The sequence below is a fragment of the Rana temporaria genome, chromosome 4 (genome assembly GCF_905171775.1).
Source record: "Rana temporaria chromosome 4, aRanTem1.1, whole genome shotgun sequence".
Lineage (NCBI taxonomy): Eukaryota > Metazoa > Chordata > Amphibia > Anura > Ranidae > Rana > Rana temporaria.
In genome coordinates this window covers 117,189,480-117,206,627 of record NC_053492.1, presented here as the reverse complement: position 1 = coordinate 117,206,627, position 17,148 = coordinate 117,189,480, and the positions used below count along the sequence as shown (strand labels likewise).

Here is a 17,148-nt window from a genome sequence, read left to right as displayed (position 1 = left end):
TCAGGGACGTGTGCGCGCTGTAAATAGAACAGCGGTGCGCGGCAACGCTGCGTGGGGGGGGCGGGAAACGCCCGGGCAATCTCCTCTCTGCACGTCAGAGAAGGAATCTCCACTTAGCCTGTCAGTCGGCTTGAGGCTGTGGAGGGACACGGAGCAGCGGTGCTTGCTAGCAGCACAGGATAAGGTTTGACCTAGGTCCTTCTGGACATAGTGACACCCGATGGCCGTTTTTGAGTACACACCCATGTAAAGAGCCTCTGGCTCAATTCACACACTTAATAGCCGGTGTACTGAGCAGCAGCCTGAGCGCTTGTCACTATTGTGTGCTCTCAGCTAGTCCAGCGTTTTGAGGGGCAATACTTAAACTTGAGAAAGTTATTAGCCTTTGGGGCACAGTATTGATTATCCCTCTTTAGGTTATGGGAGGTCTAGATTTTTTTCTAACATTACCCTAGCCTATTTATCTTCACATTTTATTTGTATGTGTATTTTTCTCCAGCTGTTACAGTCAGTTGTATATCAGCGGAGTACCTCGGATTTGTATATTATGGCTCCTAAGGGTGCAGGGAACGCTAAAAATACTAAGGGTGTAAAGAAGCCAAAGGGTTCCGCATCGGGCTCTGAGGATCTCAGCCAAAATCCAGCTGCCCCTCCCTCCCCGGACAAGCCGGAGGTTGCTGCCCTAGGTGAGCCATCAGGGTTGCTAGGTGCTACGGCTGGCCCTACTCAACCAACTCCTTCCTATGTGACGGAAGAGATGTTAGCCTCTACCCTGGGTGGATTTGAACAAAGAATGGCTGCTTTAATTTCAGCCTCTTTATCAGGGAGAAAACGGGCTAGGTCCCCGTCTCCTAGGTTTGAGTCTCCTGATGAGGAAATCCTTTCCCCTGAGGAATTGGAATATCCAGTAGACCGAGCAGAGGATCACCTGGAGCATTCAGGTTCTGAGGAATCTACAATAGAGGAACCTTTTTCGGCTTCCCACGCAGAAAAGCTTTGGGTTCAGTCCCTAGCAGATATGGTGCGGTCGGCTTTCAAAATGCCTTTGCCTCAGCCTCAAGCTTCCGCTGTATCCTCTTTGGGCTCCCTGAAGGCACCCCAAGCCAACTTGGTGTTCCCGGTCCACCCTTTATTAAAGGACCTGATTTTTCAGGACTGGGCTAAACCAGACAGAATTTTTCTTCCTCCTAAAAAGTTCTCAGTTCTGTACCCCTTGGAGGAGGAGTTTTCGAATAAGTGGGCTGTCCCTACAGTGGACGCGGCCATTTCATGTGTCAATTAAGCTTTAACTTGTCCAATGGACAATATTCATATTTTTAAGGTTGATAAAACACTTGAGACCTTATTGAAAACATCTTTTGCCACAGCAGGGGCAGTGGTTCAGCCGGCTGTAGCCGCCATTGGCGTCTGCCAAGCATTGAAAGACCAGGCAAGGCAGGCCCTGAAGGACCTCCCAGCTCAACAGGCTCGAGAGCTGGCCGACCTACCTAGAGCCTTATGTTTCGTGGTAGACGCTATCAAGGATTCTATCCAACAAGCGTCCCGTTTATCCCTATTTCTGGTTCATATGAGAAGACTCTTATGGTTAAAAAACTGGTCTGCAGAAACCCCCTGCAAGAAGCTCTTAACAGGATTCTCCTTTCAGGGAGAGAGATTATTTGGAGAAGATCTAGACAGATATATTCAGAAGATCTCCAGTGGTAAAAGCACCCTCTTGCCTGTTAAGAAGAAATTCCGAGGTCCCTCTTTTAAACGCCCAACCTCTCCAGTCCCGGGGCCCTCATCCTCTAGGCAGTATCGACGGCCCCCTGGACGCACAGCTGCAAACAGGCCGCAAGGGCAAGCTTCGGGGGAACAAGAGACCATGGTCTCGCAAGCCGGTTAAAGCTGCCCCTAAGTCAGCCTTGTGAAGGGGCGCCCCCACTCTCTCGGGTGGGGGAAGGCTCCGTTGCTTCTCAGAGTTGTGGGAGGCCAGAATTTCCGACCAGTGGGTTCTGTCCTCAGTGGCTCAGGGATACAGGCTGGAGTTTCGAGAATTCCCCCCTCCTCACTTTCAGGCGTCAAGACTCCCAAGCGATCCTCAAAAAAGAGTCTCGCTCCTGTCCGCCCTAGATCACCTCCTAACTCAAGGGGTGATTATGGAGGTACCAGCAGGGGAACAGGGACAAGGTTTTTATTCAAACCTCTTCATCGTCCCGAAGCCAAACGGCGATGTCAGGCCGATATTGGACCTAAAGCTATTAAACCGCTTTTTAAGAGTCCGTTCCTTTCTAATGGAATCCATTCGCTCGGTGGTAGCCGCCCTTCAAGGAAAGGAGTTCTTAGCCTCCATCGATATCAAGGATGCGTACCTGCACGTTCCAATTTATCCCGGTCATTACAGGTTCCTGCGTTTCACCCTAAACCATCGGCATTATCAATTTGTGGCTCTTCCATTTGGGCTAGCCACGGCTCCTCGAGTTTTTACAAAAATTCTGGCCCTGGTATTAGCCATCCTAAGGGAACAAGGCATCCTGGTCATGGCTTACTTAGACGACCTTTTGGTAGTCGATCATTCAGCAGCCGGCTTGAATCAGGCGGTGTTGCTGGTAGTAAACTGCCTAGAATCCTTTGGTTGGATTCTAAACCGGAACAAGTCAGCCTTGCAGCCCACAAGAAGGTTGGAATATCTAGGGTTAATTCTAGATACTATGCAACAAAAAATCTTCCTACCCCAGTCCAGGGTAGATTCGATAGATAGATTCGATAGATAGATAGATAGATAGATAGATTACTTGTACGTCAGTAAAATGATAATTAGTTTCATTTGGTCGTATTTGAATAAGCCCCCTTCTCTCCTTTATGCAAAGAAAACATAGTTATGTGAGCCCATGTGAAATAAAGAGTCTCCTTACCATTTTCTTATCTTGTTTATTTAATTAAGACCTCTCAAGATTTATAACCTGGAAAGATGGTACAGACAAGACTTGCACAGTCTCCTTGTGAGACATTTTTGAGCAATCATGAACTCTGATTAAACTTTAGAGAGAAAATGGCTTCTCTCATGTTCATATCATATATATGAAAAAATATACAATATAAAGGCCTCCATATATGTTTAACCCCAATAGTTCCAACACCCCTAAGTAAAAAATGTCCAAATTGGGCCCAATTAGCCATTTTCTCTCCTCAGTGTCATGTGACTTGTTAGTGTTACAAGGTCCCAGGTGTGTTAAATTTGGTGTTATTGCTCTCTCACACTGGTCACTGCAAGATCAATATGGCACCTCATGGCAAATAACTCTCTGAGGATCTGAAAATAAAAATTGTTGCTCTACATGAAGATGGCTTGGGCTATAAAAAGATTGTCAAGACCATGAAACTGAGCCGCAGCACGGTGTCCAAGACCATAAAGTGGTTTAAACGGACAGGTTTCGCTCAGAACAGGCCTTGCCATACTTGACCAAAGAAGTTGAGTGCACGTGTTCAGCGTCATATCCAGAGGTTGTCTTTGGAAAATAGACATATGAGTGCTGCCAGCATTCCTGCAGAGGTTGAAGGGGTGGGGGGAGGGTCAGTCTGTCAGTGCTCAGACCATACGCCACACACTGCATAAAATTGGTCTGCATGGCTGTCGTCCGAAAAGGAAGCCTCTTCTAAAGATGATGCACAAGAAAGTCCCCAAACAGTTTGCTGAAGACAAGCAGATGAAGGACATGGATTACTGGAACCATGTCCTGTGGTCTGATGAGACCAAGATAAACTTATTTGGTTCAGATGGTGTCATGGGTGTGTGGCGTCAACTGGGTGAGGAGTAGAAAGACAAGTGTGTCTTGCCTACAGTCAAGCATGGTGGTGGGAGTGTCATGGTCTGGGGCTGCATGAGTGGTGCCCGCACTGGTGAGCTACAGCTCATTGAGGGAACCGTGAATGCCAACATGTACTGTGACATACTGAAGCAGAGCATGATTCCCTACCTTTGGAGACTTGGCCGCAGGGCAGTGTTCCAACATAACGACCCCAAACACACCTCCAAGATGACCACTGCCTTGCTAAAGAAGATGAGGATAAAGGTGATGGACTGGCCAAGCATGTCTCCAGACCTAAACCCTATTGAGCATCTGTGGGGCATCCTCAAATGGAAGGTGGAAGAGCGCAAGGTCTCCAACATCCACCAGCTCCGTGATGTCGTCATGGAGGAGTGGAAGAGGACTCCAGTGGCAACCTGTGAAGCTCTGGTGAATTCCATGCCCAAGAGGGTTAAGGCAGTGCTGGAAAATAATAGTGCCCACACAAAATATTGACACTTTGGGCCCAATTTGGACATTTTCACTTAGGGGTGTACTCGCTTTAGACATTAATGGCTGTTATTTTGAGGGGACAGCAAATTTACACTGTTATACAAGCTGTACACTCACTACATTGTAGCAAAGTGTAATTTCTTCAGTGTTGTCGCACAAAAAGATATAATAAGGGATGTACTCACTTTTGTGAGATACTGTATATGTTTTCATATTGAGAATGATGTATTTGTCTTGTGTAATAGAGGCCTACAGCACGGGAGCTGCTAAAACATCGGTTTATTCTACGATACACCAAAAAAACCTCTTTCCTTATGGAACTTGTGGAGAGATACAAGCGATGGAAAGCTCAGGGTCACCGTGATGATTCCAGTTCGGTGGAGTCTGACATGTGAGTACACAAACTTCCTGTTGTGGCAACTTGCTTTGGTCTTATTGATGATAAATTATGCAGTAACTGACAATGCCTTGCTATTGTGACCAGAGATAATGAAGATGAGAGGAATCAGAATCACACTCCTCACTGGTCATTTCCAGAAACTATGCGCCCCTCCTCCATGAGCAGATTGCAGTGGGGATACCAGCAGGTAATTGCCTATATTGGATGTGCTCAAGCTTTGTAAAGTTGAAAACCCAAGTGTTTGCAAACTTTTGTGCTTCACACCAAGTGTTGGCTATTGCCATTGTACTGTTGCAAATCCAGGAACATAATATGAACTGAGCTCAAGCGAGCAGCCATTTGCTGTGCTTCCCCGCGTAATACAGGTGATACTCGAAAAATGTGTTAATCGTGCAAAAGTTCATTTATTTCACTAATGCACCTTAAAAGGTAAAATTAATATATGAGATAGACTCATTACATGCAAAGCAAGATAGTTCAATCTGTGATTTGTCATAAGTGTGATGATTATGGCTTGCAGCTCATGAAAACCCCAAATCCACAAGCTCAGAAAATAGAAAATGACATGCAATCAATAAAACAAGGATTGTGCATAGAACAATATCGGACCTCTGAAAATTATAAGCATGCATATGTACTCGGTACTTGCTTTGGGCCCCTTTTGAAGCAATTACTGCCTCAATGCGGTGTGGCATGGAAGCTATCAGCCTGTGGCACTGCTGAGGTGTTATGGAAGACCAGGATGCTTCAATAACAGCCTTCGGCTCTTCTGAATTGTTCGGTCTTATGTCTCTCATCTTTCTCTTGGCAATGCCCCATAGATTCTCTATGGGGTTCAGGTCAGGCGAGTTTGCTGGCCAATCAAGCACAGTAATCCCACAGTCATTGAATCAGGTTTTGGTGCTTTTGGCAGTGTGGGCAGGTGCCAAGTCCTGCTGGAAAATGAAGTCGGCATCCCCATAGAGCTTGTCTGCGGAAGGAAGCATGAAGTGCTCCAAAATCTCCTGGTAGACGGCTGCGGTGACCCCGGACTTAATGAAGCACAGTGGACCAACACCAGAAGATGACATGGCTCCCCAAATCAACACAGACTGTGTAAACTTCATACTGGACTTACAGCATCTTGCAGTGTGTGCCTCTCCATTCTTCCTCCATACTCTGGCTCCTTGGTTTCCAAATGAGATGTAAAATTTGTTCTCATCAGAAAAGAGCACTTTGGACCATTAAGCGACAGACCAGGTCTGTTTTTCTTTAGCCCAGGTAAGACGCTTCTGACGTTGTTAGTTGTTCAGGAGTAGCTTGACAAGAGGAATACAACATTTGAAGCCCATGTCCAGGATCCGTCTGTGTGTGGTGGCTCTTGATGCACTGACTACAGCCTCAGTCCACTCCTTGTGAAAGTCCAACACTTTTGAATGGCCTTTTCCTGACAATCCTCTCCAGGCTGCGGTCATCCCTGCTGCTTGTGCACCTTTCTCTTCCACACTTTTCCCTTTCACATAACTTTCTATTAATGTGCTTTGATACAGCACTTTCGGAACATCCAACTTTTGCAATTACCTTTTTGAGGATTTCCCTCCTTATGGAGGGTGTCAATGATGGTTTTATGCACAACTGTCAGGTCATCGGTCTTTCCCATGATTGTGATTCCTATTGAACCAGACTGAGAGACCATTTAAAGGCTCAGGAACCCTTTGCAGGTGTTATGGCTTAATTAGCTGATTAGAGTGGGACACTTTGAGCCTAGAATATTGCACCTTTTCACAATATTCTAATTTTCTGAGATTGTGGATTTGGGGTTTTCATGATCTGTAAGCCATAATCATTACAGTTATGACAAATCACGGCTTAAACTATCTTGCTTTGCATGTAATGAGTCCATGTCATATATTAGTTTTACCTTTTTAACCCCTTAACGCCCGACTATTTACGTCCGCAGAATGGCACGGACAGGCAGAAGGGCGTATATATACGTCCTTGCCTTCTAGCGGGTGGGGGGTCCGATCGGGGCCCCCCCCCCCCCCCCGCAGCGGGCTCCCTCGGGGAGCGATCCGGGACGACGGCGCGGCTATTCGTTTATAGCCGCTCCGTCGCGATCGCTCCCCGAGGCTGAAGCACGAGGAGAGCCGTATGTAAACACGGCTTCCCCGTGCTTCACTGTGGCGGCGTATCGATCGAGTGATCCCTTTTATAGGGAGACTCAATCGATGACGTCAGTCCTACAGCCACACCCCCCTACAGTTGTAAACACACACTAAGTGAACACTAACCCCTACAGCGCCCCCTGTGTTTAACTCCCAAACTGCAACTGTCATTTTCACAATAAAGAATGCAATTTAAATGCATTTTTTGCTGTGAAAATGACAATGGTCCCAAAAATGTGTCAAAATTGTCTGAAGTGTCCGCCATAATGTCGCAGTCTCGAAAAAAAACGCTGATCGCCGCCAATAGTAGTAAAAAAAAAATAATTAATAAAAATGTAATAAAACTATCCCCTATTTTGTAAACGCTATAAATTTTGCGCAAACCAATCGATAAACGCTTATTGCGATTTTTTTTTTTTTTTTACCAAAAATAGGTAGAAGAATACGTATTGGCCTAAACTGAGGAAAAAAATGTTTTTATATATGTTTTTGGGGAATATTTATTATAGCAAAAAGTAAAAAATATTGAATTTTTTTCAAAATTGTGGCTATATTTTTGTTTATAGCGCAAAAAATAAAAACCGCAGAGGTGATCAAATACCACCAAAAGAAAGCTCTATTTGTGGGGAAAAAAGGACGCCAATTTTGTTTGGGAGCCACGTCGCACGACCGCGCAATTGTCTGTTAAAGCGACGCAGTGCCGAATCGCAAAACCTGGCCTGGGCATTTAGCTGCAAAATGGTCCGGGGCTTAAGTGGTTAAGTTGCATTAGTGAAATAAATGAACTTTTGCACGATATTCAAATTTTTCGAGTATCACCTGTATGTGTGCTGTGGGCTTTTTCTTTACCCGTTGTCTGCCTTCAGTTTAGAGATGGATTTATGTAGAAACTCCATGCCAGTCACTTCATGTGCCCGGTTCAACGTTTGTATGTCATTGAGATGATTTCCAATATAAGTTTATGAGGGATTTTAAAGCGGTAGTAAGCCGCTGGTTTTTTTTTTCTACTCTTGCAAGAAGTTGCCAGAATGTGCTAGTATGCATCACATATGTGAAACATATCTTAAAACAAAGCCCTCCAGTGACCCGCTGTCACCACTAAAGGGGTGTTCGTCTTTACCCGGTCTGGCTGTGTGAGTAGCTGGAGCTGCGATGATGTGACTCCTGTGTATGTGTACACGGAATCCCCGCCGTTTACGGCACAGGACACAGGAAGGAATGGCACGGTATGCTGTTTCTTCAGAGTGCATGCCCCAGTGATGTCACCGCCTGCATCAAAAGTAAATATCTTCTAAACAGTGCACTTGCTGAAGGCTTACCTATAGGTAAAAGCCATGAATGGGAGTTTACTCCCACTTTAAAAGAGGTTGTAAACCCTTGTGTTTTTTTTCACCTTAACTGCTTGCCGACTGCCTCACGTAGATATACGTCGGCAGAATGGCACTGGCAGGCAAACCAATGTGTATATACATTGCTTTAAACATGCCCTATAGCGTGCGGCGCAGTCTCCGTGACCCTGCCTGCGGGAACTGTGGACTCTATGTCCGCCGGTGTCCCACGATCGGGTCACGGAACAGCTGAACGGGGGATGCCTTTGTAAACAAGGCATCTCCCTGTTCTGCCTGGTGACATGTCACTGATCGTCTGCTTCCTCATCGGGAGCAGCAATCAGTGACAGGTCACAGTAAGCCACGCCCCTTAACAGTCAGCATCACTCCCTAGGACACACTTAACCCCTTCACTGCCAGTCACATTTATACAGTAATCTGCATTTTTATATTGCTGTATAAATGTGAATGGTCCCAAAAAAAAAATTGGGGATATTTTTGTTTATAGCACAAAAAATAAAAACCGCAGAGGTGATCGAAGGACGTAAATTTTGTTTGGGAGCCACGTCGCATGACCGTGCAATTGTCAGTTAAAGCAACGCAGTGCCGAATCGCAAAAAGTGCTCTGGTCTTTGGCCAGCCAAATGGTCCGGGGCTAAAGTGGTTAATGCAACCTATGCATTGAGGTGAAAAAACTGTGACCTAGCCCCCCTTGTTTTACTTACCTGAGCCCTGGAATTTCCCTTGGCAGAGACACGCCCTTCCTCTGGCCGGGGTTCTCTGCTCCTGATTGGATAGATTGATAGCAGCGCAACCATTGGCTCCCGCTGCTGTCAATCAAATCCAATGACGCAGGGGGGCGGGGCAAAGTCCTACATTAGGCATCTATGGACGCCGAATGCTAAGCTCAGGAGCCAGCCCGCAAAGTAAACCCCTGGGAGAGTGCTTCTCCTAAGGGGTTATACAATGCGGGGGAGGAGCCACCAAAGGACCCAAGAAGTCGAGGATCGGGGCCACTCTTTGCAAAACGAACTGCACAGGGGAGGTAAGTGTGATATGTTTGTTATTTAAAAAGAAAACAAAGGCTTACCATCACTTTAAAACTCAGGGTCTGATTGCTAGATGCACCTTTTAGTCAAATCCAGCCAGGAAAGGAGATTGTCACCCGTTAGAATAAGAGCATACGCTGTCATTTACTGAATGCATTATTTAATTTGGTAATTAAATGTCTACATCCTTCTTTTTTTTAATACCATGTTTCTTCTAGAAGTCAAACGAGGCAATAAAGCGCCTGCCTCGGTCACACTGTCTATCTGCTCTGGTGACTCCTGTGTTCCAGGAGGTGAGTTCTTAAGTATCAACTAGATACACTTACTGGTACAGTGTCATCTGCTGTGTGAGCCTGTTGCTGTAATTTGTAGCAGTCTTTTTCCAGCCTCATACCCATTTAGCATTCATAGTCTACCCTAAATTATTCTACCGTATTCATCGGCGTATAACACGCACCTTCATTTTAAGAGGGAATTTTTAGGAAAAAAACTAAATTCTAAATAATGAACTTTGAAGCAAAACAAGGGTAGCTCAAAACTTTTTTTTTTTATTAATATTTAAGCACATATAAGTTAAATAACGTAACATGAATTTTTTTTTTTACATTTTTTTTTTTTTTTTTTTTTTTTTTTTTACACTTTAACATTTCATTAATTTCATCTCATTTCATTAATCACAGATTTCATATTCTTCCCCATTATTGGGAACTAACAATTCCCTTTTACATTTATTAGGTGGCATTTTGATTTATTGGAATAATTTACCAATTTATTCAGGGCTTGGACATGGGCTGTCATATGGGCTGTCACACAGTGTGTATCTTTTCTCAACCCCCCCCCCCCCCCCCCCAATTAACCCTCCCACTCTTTTTCACACCCTGCCATTTGTACCCGTCACGGCAGATTCCTGTCAGCATAACTAACGCGAGCCGTGCAGAAGGGTTTCCATGGTTACACTCTGACGGCCGCGAGAGCTACTGTAGAGCCGCGAGAACTACCTTTCTCTTCTGAGGTCAAAGGGGCTCTACGCCTGGAATCGATTCAGCGCCCAGAGGCGATTCAGTTCGCATGTGCTGCACTATATAAGTTTTTCACTCACTCAATTACACTGGCTAACTCTGTGCACTGCAGTGGGGTATGGCTTCCGGAGGTCTGCAAAGCAGAATCGAGTGGCCCGAGACCCCCACATTCCTTAGGCTGTTTCCAATGATGTCTCCGATGCTGTCCACTGTCATGCCGATCAATATACAGTATGTACCATGCTTTTTTTTTTATATACATATCGGCGTATAACACGCACCCCGCGATTTTACACTGATTTTAAGGGGAAAAAGGTGCGTGTTATACGCTGAAAAATATGGTATATCTTTTTTATTTTTTATAAAGAGATTGCAAAAGGTTAGTGGAGACCCCAGCAACAGATCATACCCTGCCCCAGTCTCCATAACGATAGGAAAGTTTATCACTGCCATTGTTAATACAATGTGGAGCCATTGTATTTACAGTGATCTGATAAAAGCACTTATGGAATGATGTGTAGCAAGACTGGAGGCTCAGAAGCTTCTTGTTTCAGCTCCTATGCATACTGCTAAATGGCAACTCTGTCTGACAGCCTGCGTTTCTAGCCAGTACCCAGACATGGAGTCAAAAAGATGCTCTCCATGTGCCATTTTGAAGTGGCACCTGAGACTCAAGTGGTTAAAAACTTTTTTTTTTTTAAAAAGGTAATGCATGTTGTTTTGTATATGTATCCTAATTATGTTCAGAAATTATACAAATAAACCTTTAATAATGAATAGGAATAATTCATATTACTATTTACAGCAAGCAGGGGTAAGGTTTTTAAAAACCGTGCTATATTTTCAGCAGGCTGTTTATAACTTGCATGCTTTAAAAAGATTAAAATACAATTGGCTAACCACTATTGTACTTGCCCTTTAAATAGAAGATCCTTGTGAATATATTTTACAGTATGGACTATGTTCAAAAGTGGATCTTATCCTCTGGCTTCCCCCTGGTGCCACATTTGGCACCTTTCAGGGGGTAGTTTGACTGGTACCCATTCCCCACTTCAGAAGTTCGGCCTCCTTCCTCCCCCACTGGGCCAGTTAGAAAGCGCAGCGCAGTAGGGAACCAGCTGTGAAGCCGAAAGGCTTCACTACCGGTTTCCCGTACCAGGAATGGTGGCAGCAGCACCCGACAGCCAATCTGAAAATCAGCTGGGGTGCCGACATCACGGGAACCCTGGACAGATAAGTGTCCTAATATTGAAAGTCAGCAGCTACAAATTTTTCGTGGGGCGGGCGGAATACCTCTTTTAAGTAGCAAGAAGAGGAAAAAATGGCTGAATATTAAGGGTTTTGTATATTGGTAATCAATATTTATTTATTGATGTCGTACATCGCTAATTTAGTCTGGTGGGTAGGTAGCTCTAGTGTAATACAAGATTAAACCGGTAAAATGGGAAAAAAGAATGCGTATCCGATGTAGTCAGTCCCTGCTCATGAAACAATCAGGGAAATGGAAGGAAGGGACTAAGTAGTTGTACCTACCTTGTTCTTCATAATAATAATATAATTTATTATACAAAAATTTTGAGAATGACACAAATATACATTTTCACAAAGTCTGCTGTCTCTGTTTTTATGATAGCAGTTTGCATATACGCAAAAATGTTATGAAGAGTGATCAGATGAATTGCAATTAAAGTCCCTCTTTGCCATGAAAATTAACGTAGTCCCATAAAAAAACATTTCCACTGCATTTGTGAAGAAGGCTTTGGGTGCCCCAGAAAGTTCAGCAAATGTCAGGACCGTCTCCTACAGTTGATTTAGCTGCAGGATCGGGGCACCACCAGTGCAGAGCTTGCTCAGGAACAGCAGCAGGAAGGTGTAAGTGCATCTGCACACACAGTGAGGCGAAGACTTGTGAAAATTGGCCTGGTGTCAAGAAGGGCAGCAAAGAAGTCACTTTTCTCCAGGAAGAACAATCAGGGACAGACTGATATTCTGCACAAGGTACAGGGATTGGACTGCTGAGGACTAGGAAAGACAATTTTCTCTGATGATTCCCCTTTCCGATTGTTTGGGGCACCCAGGAAAAAATATTTTCTGCAGAAGGAAAGGTGAGTGCTACCATCAGTCCTGTCAACAGTAAAGCATCCTGAGACCATTCATGGGTGGGGTTGCTTCTCAGCCAAGAAAGTGGGCTCACTCACAATTTTGTCTAAGAACACAGCCATGAATAAGGAAAGATACAAAAATATCCTCCCAGTGCAACTTCTCCCAACCATCCAAGAACAGTTTGGTGAGGAACAATGCCTTTTCCAGCATTATGGAGCTCCTTGCCATAAGTCAAAAGTGGGAACAAGACATTGAAACTTTGGGTTCATGGCCAGGAAACTCCCCAGACCTCCATCCCATTGAGAACTTATGGTCAATCCCCATGAGGCGGGTGAACAAGAAAACCAAATTCTGACACTCTAAGCATTGATTATACAAGAATGGGCTGCCATCAGTCAGGCTGTGTCCCAGAAGGGGATTGACAGCATGCCAGAACGAATTGCAGAGATCTTGAAAAAGAAGGGTCAACACAAATATTGACTCTTTGCATAAACTTCATGCAATTGTCAATAAAAGCCTTTGACACTTATGAAATGCTTGTAATTATACTTGAATGAGCAGCTCTCATTCAACCACATTAGTGTGGTTATACACTTATACTTATTTTTTTGGCGCGAAAATTACCTTTTACCATAATATCTGACAAAAAGATCCAAAAACAAAGAAGCAGCAGACTTTGTGAAAATGTTATATTTGTGTCATTCTCAAAACTCTATTATAAAGTGCGAGTCAAAACTTTTCCTGAATGATTTATAAAAAATAAAAATAAACTATTATAACAGCAGATGACTGTCTCTCCACATCTCAGCTAAGGGAGCAGCGCTGTGCTGGAGCATTTGGATCTGTTCAGGAGTTGGAGAATGCGTTCAGCTTAGCGGAGGAGTCCAGTCCTGGAATCACAGACCAGCTCATTTCTCACTTGGTTCAGCGTGTGCAGAGGTAATGAGATGCCTTCATAATTATTATGAACTTTTATTTCAGGGCAAAAAAATTCATCAGATTTTCATTTAACTGTTCCCTTATGCTGCGTACACACGACCGTTGTTTGGGTTCTAAAAAATTAAGTTTTTAAGGGTCTAGAAAAAAAACGAAGTTCATTAAAACGGCCTTGCCCACACACGATCGTGGAAGAAAAATGCTCTAGCAAAGCGCGGTGACGTACAACGGCACTATAAAGGGGAAGTTCCATTCGAATGGCACCACCCTTTCGGCTGATTTTGTGTTAGTAAAAGACGATTTGCGATTTTCTGTCTGTTACAGCGTGATGAATGTGCTTACTCCATTACGAACGGTAGTTTTACCAGAACGAGCGCTCCCGTCTCATAACTTGCTTCTGAGCATGCGCAGTTTTTTCACGTCATTAAAGCCCACACACCACCATTTTTTACAACCTGAAAAATGACAATGTTAAAAACGTTGTAAAAAAATAGAGCATGTTCGGAAAAAAATTTGGCCATTATTTAGAACCCGAAAAATGCTCTGAAGCCCACACACGATCGTTTTTAATAACATAAAAAAAAAGTAATTTTTTAGAATCCGAAAAACGGTCGTGTGTACGCGGCATTACCGTTTGTTAATGGTATATTACAATGTATGTATAGCAAAATTCTGTGTTCTGTTGGAGATATTTCTCTTTACTTCCTGTCCTGAACATGCAACAAGAAAGCTCTATAAAGTGAGCAGAATTGGCATCTTAGATGTCGCCTAAACACATGTCCTAATTGTAAGTTTTGACCTCACCTCCTGTGTTGGCGCTAGATGTAAAATGATCACTTTCTGTCCCAGGTCATGGTCAGGACTGACTGGGAGGATGAATCTGACGTGGGATCCAACCCTTCCAGACTTCATTCATCCAAAACTAAAGAACAAAAAAAAGACTTTACACATGAATCTCTACTTGACAGCTAGAGTAGATCTGAGTGACAAATCATTGCAGACTTGACGGGGCCTTCAGTCAATTCTAGGGAACACAAATGTATTAAGCATCCTAAACAAGCTCTGGAATCTATTTGTATACACCACTACCCAGGGGTTCCTGGGATTTGTCCAGCTATGCACACTATAGTGGGTTAAACTGAAAAGCCTGTATCTATTGCATGTGGCTGATTTCCAGCAATTCTCTTTCCAGGTTCTCCTCTTCATCCTGAGACCAAATTACTGCTGCTTCACTCATTCCCCTCTTCAAGTCTCAGTGTGAACTGAGGCTGCACTGTGACTGGGAAATTTTACCATCATGGCATTACTTCAAGTATAGTATTCTTTATTTTTTTGATTGTAACATACAAAATGTTTATCATTGACCAGTACATTATGTACAAAATAAACTGACATTTCATACACAACAGTGTTCACTGGCATCCTTCAAAATACTGGGTTTCAGTCAATAGTTATTCAAATATACCAATGCTTCATTAAAGCCTTATCTTTTATAAAACATATATTGGTCTGTCAACAACAGGAAGACAAATTTTAGTTATTAAATAAAGCAGAGTTAGGGTGCTACTACCCAATAAGATTAGAATTTTTTTTTCCAGAGCTACCTGGGTGCGGAAAGGCAATCGCGAGAAAAGCTGGTCCGCAACTCCTTGCTTACTCTTTAAAATCTTCAACCACCATTTAGTGATGCCTGCTGTACATGGACATACTTTTCAGTAAACCAACATTTCTGTATTAAAAATCCCCCCCCTTTTTTTATATTTAATTCCCCCACCCCTTTTTTTTATATCTAATTTTCTGAGGTACTAATGAGCTTCTATTAGTGAACAAGGCTGATACGGGTTTATATTTTCTGTCTGTTACTGTCTTTTATGGAGAATCAATACATTTTAAAGAGCAAGCAAAGAGTTGCACACCATCTTTTTCTTTTTTTTTTTTTTTTTTTTCTTTTCTTCAAAATTATAGTTATTACCTGCCCCAGGAAAGCAGGCAATGACGCCAATAACTTGGAGAAGATTATACAAATGTCATTTAATTCAAAGTGAAATTCATATATTATATAGCTTCATTACACACAAAGTGATATTTCATTCAATTTTTTTTCTTTCTTTTAATTTTGATGAGTATGGGTTACAGCTAGTGAAAACACAAAATTCAGTATCTCAGAAAATGTGAATATTACATGAGACCAAAAAAAAAAAATAAAAAAAAAAAAATATTAAAAGTATGTGCATGTACAGCGGGCACCAGTAGGTGGACTGCGGACCGCTTCACATTCCCATTCGGACCGCCGCTGTACTGCCATATAGCAGCCCCCTCCACACCTCCTGCCTTTGCTCCGTTATCCTCAGAGCCGACAGCAGGAGGCGTGACAGTTCTGGATGAAGGGTGGAGCTGCCTGAGGTTAACAAGTAGGCGATTAGCTGCTAGGATGAAGGCGGTCCTAGCAATCAATCGCCATCTTGCAACACCCTTGACGGAGACATACTGTGCCTCCATCCGATCTTTGGTCTGTGTAAGGTAAGACAGTGATGGAGGGGGAAAAGTTACAGGGAGTGAGAACACTAATATGAAAAGCTGAATAGGAGCTGAGGACAGTGATATGGGGTGGGGTGGGGTGGGGCTGAGGACATTGAAGTGGAGTTGCTGAGGACTGTGATGTGTGGGGGGAGCTGTGGGCATTAAAGTGAGGGCTAAAGACTAACGTGTGTATGCTGATTGTAATGTGGGGGGATATGAGGATAGTAATGTGTGGGGGGCAATTGGGATAGTAATGTGGGGGGGGGGGGTTGATGTCAAGGAAGTGTGAGAACAACACTGGTTAAAGGGATGATGTAAAAGGGGACCCGAGGAGACTCTTTTAAAAAAAAAAAAAAAAAGTCCTTGCCCCCCCCCCCCCCCCTTTTTTTTTTTTTTTTTAATGGCACCGCACCAAGCCGCATGGTGCTGCAGCAACATGTGGTATGGCACATGCTGAAAGCAGCCACGGGTAACAACATGATATTCAGACCTCTGCTGGAAGAAAATTTTGCTGATCGGACCTAGGTGAATTTTAATTCAATACCCCTGATGTACATGTAGCGCCCTGCTACTTTCATAGCTGGCGCTGCCTTAAATTTAGAGGGTGGTCAAAGACTTACTGTATTTATTGGCGTATAACACTCACTTTTTTACCCTGAAAATAGAGGGTAAACTGTGCTTGCGTGTTATACGCAGGGGGCTGTGGAAAGTTTTTTTCCCTGAAACTTCCCTCTTAAAGTTGGGGTGCGTGTTATACGCCGATAAATATGGTAATTACCTTTGACTGTATTGTTTTACCAAATTTGGGCCTCTGTTCCAGCCATGGCTGTACTGTGAGTGACCACTATTGCTGTCTGGAGTGTTGGTGCCACCCCAGGCCAAGTGTGGCAGCAGTCGAGTCAAGGGCGTATTGGGTGTTTTTCCTCGGCAGCAAATCTGTGGGGGTTGATCGCCTCACTGGCATGCTGGGGGAGAGTACTTAAGGGACAGGATGTCACTAGTTCTGGGTCATCGTTTGCTGGTCTGTTGTCCCACCACCGCTTGACACAAGGAATGTGATAGTTGTAGCCCATGTCCTGAATCCTGTGTGGTGGCTCTTGATGCACTGACATAAGCCATAGTTCACTCCTTGTGAATCCCCTAAATTCTTAAATGGCCTTTGATTCACAATCTTCTCAAGGCTGAGGTTATCCCTGTTACTTGTGCACCTTTTTCTACCATACTTTTTTCTTCCTCTCAACTTTTCATGAATATGCTTGGATACAGCAGTCTGTACAGTCAGCTTATTTAGTATTGACCGTTTGTGACTTATCCTCCTTGTGGGCAGGCTGTTATCAAGCTGGCAGTGGGGTGCCAGATGTGATAAACA

The 17,148-nt window shown here is 43.8% G+C and overlaps 1 protein-coding gene across 5 annotated transcripts in view; it reads left to right on the top strand.

Moving 5' to 3' along the window:
* The window catches only part of STK25 (serine/threonine kinase 25), a 36,072-nt gene extending 21,407 nt beyond the window's left edge, over window positions 1–14,665 (top strand). Inside the window, exons 8-12 of one of the 5 annotated variants that reach the window (XM_040348880.1) lie at window positions 4,526–4,671; window positions 4,765–4,867; window positions 9,423–9,494; window positions 13,132–13,262; window positions 14,452–14,665. In XM_040348880.1, the coding sequence (XP_040204814.1) occupies window positions 4,526–4,671; window positions 4,765–4,867; window positions 9,423–9,494; window positions 13,132–13,262; window positions 14,452–14,470 (471 nt within the window). In that variant the 3' untranslated portion in view covers window positions 14,471–14,665. Of the gene's footprint in view, window positions 1–4,525; window positions 4,672–4,764; window positions 4,868–9,419; window positions 9,495–13,105; window positions 13,263–14,451 lie in introns of those variants that run through there. The other 4 variants (XM_040348879.1, XM_040348882.1, XM_040348881.1 and 1 more) reach the window with 4 other exon arrangements.
* Window positions 14,666–17,148: the final 2,483 nt, after the last annotated feature.